Below are 3,701 nucleotides of genomic sequence, written 5' to 3' on the forward strand. Positions count from 1 at the left end.
ATGACCATGAAGTTCTCAGAGGGAATCTTGTGCTGCAAGGATTGACAGTGCCAGAGGAGATAAGCTCTGCGAGGCACTAAGTGCTTCAGAGATAAGAGGAGGACTTTCATCAGACTTAGATAACTGGCTGCATCTGTCAAGATGGGAAAAGAAGAGGAAAAGGGTTAAGAATTGCAGGAAGTGGGAAAATGAATTCACAGAAAAGGCAGAGCAAACGTGTACAGCAAAAGGGAGTAAAAGAAAAACTGAATGGGGAACTTCAGGGCGAGCACGACAGTAAGCCGCAATATCTGGAAACCCACCAGCATCTGAGGGTGAAAGGATCTGATATATCCTATCTCCAAAACAAGATGAAAAGTGCAAGACTTAATATGATCGTAGTGAGTCCCTAAGGTCACAGTAATGAGAGAAGAGCATAAAAACTGTGAATGCTAAGTCTCTGAAGATGTAAAATGAACATGTTCCAGCAGAGGCAAAGGGTGATTCAAGTTCCGAAGAGGTTGGGCTGTCTGTGCCTTGCTCATTGATTCCCCATTCTCACAGAGATGGCTGAATACTTTCTACACATTGGTATGTAAACCTGACACGAAAGGGAAAGAGGTCATGTATTAAGAATTCATGCAAAAGTAAAGATAGTTTATGGAATGATGGCTCAGCAGTTAAGGGCACGGGCTGCTCTTACAGAAGGCCCAGGTTCCATTCTGAACACCCACATGGTGGATAACAATCATCTGTAACTCCAGTTCCGAGGGATCCCATGTCCTCTTCTGACCTCCACAGGCATTGTATGTGTGCACTTACATGCATGCAGGCAAAACACGCATAAACATAAAATAAAAATAAAATAAAATTTTAAAATTTTAAAAAGAGTGCATGCACAAGCTCCTTCTCCAGCGTGGTGGTTGGACAGCTACAGCAGAGTGAGTCTGGGAGGATGGCTCGCTCAGGAGAGCTATGCGCGATTGCCTCCAGAAACCTGCCAACCACTCTCACCTGAGAGATTTGATTCCTAAGTGTTAAAATTTCAAAACGTTCATCACCTTACATTAAACACACAAAGTCTGAAAGCACTTTTCCACCAGAGAACAGTTTCAAGTATCTTTCATGTACTTTTTAACCAATGACCTTTTATAAACTAATAGCCACCATCACCACCAGTCACATACTCCATTCCTTAACTTTTTCATCTGACCTGAGTCCCAGATAGACCTATTCATTTCAGAATCTATCTGGGTTTTAACTAATTCTTTAATATTGAGTGTCCTGAGCAGATGTTATATGTCAGAAGGAGGCTGATCAATCCAGGTCAATCCAGAATAAAGTGGAATCACTGTCCTGGGCTTTTCCTTGGGAAAATCCTAACGAGTTTATTGGGCTTGCTAACAGAGCATAGGTAGGGGGTTATTTACAGAAGAGGGGGCACTCCCCCGATTTATGGTTGCGCTGGAAAGACCACACTCAAATACAGATCCTGTGACTTCCTGACAGCCACACAATGTCCTGGACTTTTAAAATGGACTCTCTGCACAAAGCCTGTAGTGATCCCAGCATTTTCCTCAGGCCACTACACCACCAACTTTCTAGAGATCACTAGGTTCCAAAACTTTTGCTATCACCCTGGTAAACCCTCTTTCACAAGTGGGTTTCTGAGACCAGGTGAATAGCCTACATCCCATAAACGATCTCCTTTGCTTTATACTTTTCTTCCCCAAGCAGGCCCCAGACATCAGACCTGAGGAATGGCAGCACAGCGGCAGAGTTCATCCTTGTGGGCTTTGAGAAGAGCTCCCCTCCCACTCGGGCATTGCTCTTCACCGTCTTCTTAGCTCTCTACAGCCTCGCCATGGCCATGAACGGCCTCATCATCTTCATCACCTGGACCAACTCCAGGCTCAGCAGCCCCATGTGCTTCTTCCTTGGACACCTGTCTTTTCTTGACATCTGCTTCATCACCACCACCATCCCACAGATGCTGACCCACCTGGTGACCAAGAACCACATGGTCTCCTTCGTCTCCTGCATGACCCAGATGTATTTGGTCTTCTTTCTGGGTGTGGCCGAGTGCATCCTCTTGGCTTTTATGGCCTATGACCGTTATGCTGCTATCTGCCACCCACTGAACTATGCCCAGATCATGAGTCGGCAAGTGTGTGTCAGGCTGGTGTGCCCTTCCTGGATCTTTGGGATGATCAATGGCATCTTTCTTGCGTATATATCATTCCGGAATCCCTTCTGCAAAGACAACCACATTGAAAACTTCTTCTGTGAGGCCCCCATAGTGATCGCCCTCTCCTGTGTGGGCCCCCAGTTCAGCATGAAATTGATCTTTGCTGATGCCATTGTGGTGCTGCTCAGCCCCATGGTGCTCATCATCACCTCCTATGCCCGTATCCTGGCCTCCATCCTCTGCAGAACCTCCTCCTCAGGTCGTGGGAAGACCTTCTCCACCTGTGCCTCCCACTTGACTGTGGTCATCTTTTTGTATACCTCAGCTACGTTCTCTTACATGAATCCCCGCAGGACACACCGGCCTGACAAAGACGAGCCTTTCTCCCTCCTCTACACCATCATCACCCCAATGTGCAACCCCATCATCTACAGTTTCCGCAACAAGGAGATGAAGGGGGCCATGGGGAGGGCTCTCGGGAGAGGAAACCTGGCTCAAGCAGAGTCTGTCTAGGAGGGAGATCCTCCAGGTTAGTAACCCCTTTCCCAGCCCTCACTCTCCATTTCTGGACGACTTTGGGATGAGCATTCACGTCTTCCTTGGCACCAAACTCACAGCTCAAAGTTCCTCCCTGCCTGCAGCTCGGATCTTGAGTTGACTTCCCACACACGGATCCTCTCTGAGTTCTCTTTCATTATCGGAGGCACAAGTGCCCTGCAAAGAAGCTCATTTCATAGGTTGAGAAAAGACTCATGTTTCTCGAGGAAAAGCAATTGAAGTACACAACCAGATCATGTTTTGGGAAAGAGTACTTTGTGTTTGTTTATGTCTATGAGTGTACATACTTATATGTGTGCAGATGCATATTGTGTGCCTGCATGTGGAGACCACAGGGCAACCTCAGGTGCCATTCTTCAGGTCTACTCACCCTTTTTTGAAATGGGTTTTTCTTTTTTTCAAAATTTTTTGAGCTTTTGTAATTTCATACAACAGTTCTTAATCAAATTTAGATCCCCTCCCCAATCCATACCCTCCCATCCCCCCACCAGACCTCATGTATTCTGCCATACACATCAAGTCCTATCCAGTCAAGCATTTGTACCCAGATGTCTTTCAGTGTAAATTCATTCACCAGTGTCTAGTCAGCCCACCCAGAGATCCTATGTAAGGCATACTCTCCCTCACCCAGCATCGAACAGTCTCCTATAGTTCTCAGTCTAGGAACTACCCACCATCCATTTTATTACTCCCCTGTAGACCCTTGTTTAATTGAATTGGTTCCTGTGCTCCATTGCCACAAGTTCACATGTGCAAGCTTCCAGTGGGTGGCCTCTGAAAGCCTCTGCTTCAAACCAGGGTTTTTCACTGGTTTGGAGCTCACCCAGTAGGTAGGGTTAATAACCAGAAGGTTCCAGGGGGCCTATGTCTGTCTTTCCCTCACTGCCCAGTGCTGAGATTAAAAGCCTAGCTACGCCAAACCTTTTCTTTTATGTGGGTTCGGGGGATCAAACTCAGATCCTTGTGCTTATATGGC

General features: G+C 46.6%; 1 protein-coding gene across 1 annotated transcript; it reads left to right on the forward strand.

Annotated features, from left to right (window-relative positions):
* The first annotated feature begins 540 nt into the window (after positions 1–540).
* Positions 541–2,680, forward strand: LOC103740643 (olfactory receptor 10AD1). The gene is made up of 2 exons (XM_017800167.1): positions 541–570; positions 1,717–2,680. Exon 2 carries the CDS (start codon positions 1,844–1,846, stop codon positions 2,678–2,680), a length of 837 nt encoding a protein of 278 aa, XP_017655656.1. The 5' UTR covers positions 541–570; positions 1,717–1,843.
* Positions 2,681–3,701: the final 1,021 nt, after the last annotated feature.

Source organism: Nannospalax galili, unplaced genomic scaffold (assembly GCF_000622305.1).
Source record: "Nannospalax galili isolate Female #2095 unplaced genomic scaffold, S.galili_v1.0 scaffold841, whole genome shotgun sequence".
Lineage (NCBI taxonomy): Eukaryota > Metazoa > Chordata > Mammalia > Rodentia > Spalacidae > Nannospalax > Nannospalax galili.

Excerpts from the sequence above, each read along its gene's own strand:
- LOC103740643 (XM_017800167.1), top strand. The coding sequence starts at position 1,844 with ATGGCCATGAACGGCCTCATCATCTTCATCACCTGGACCAACTCCAGG.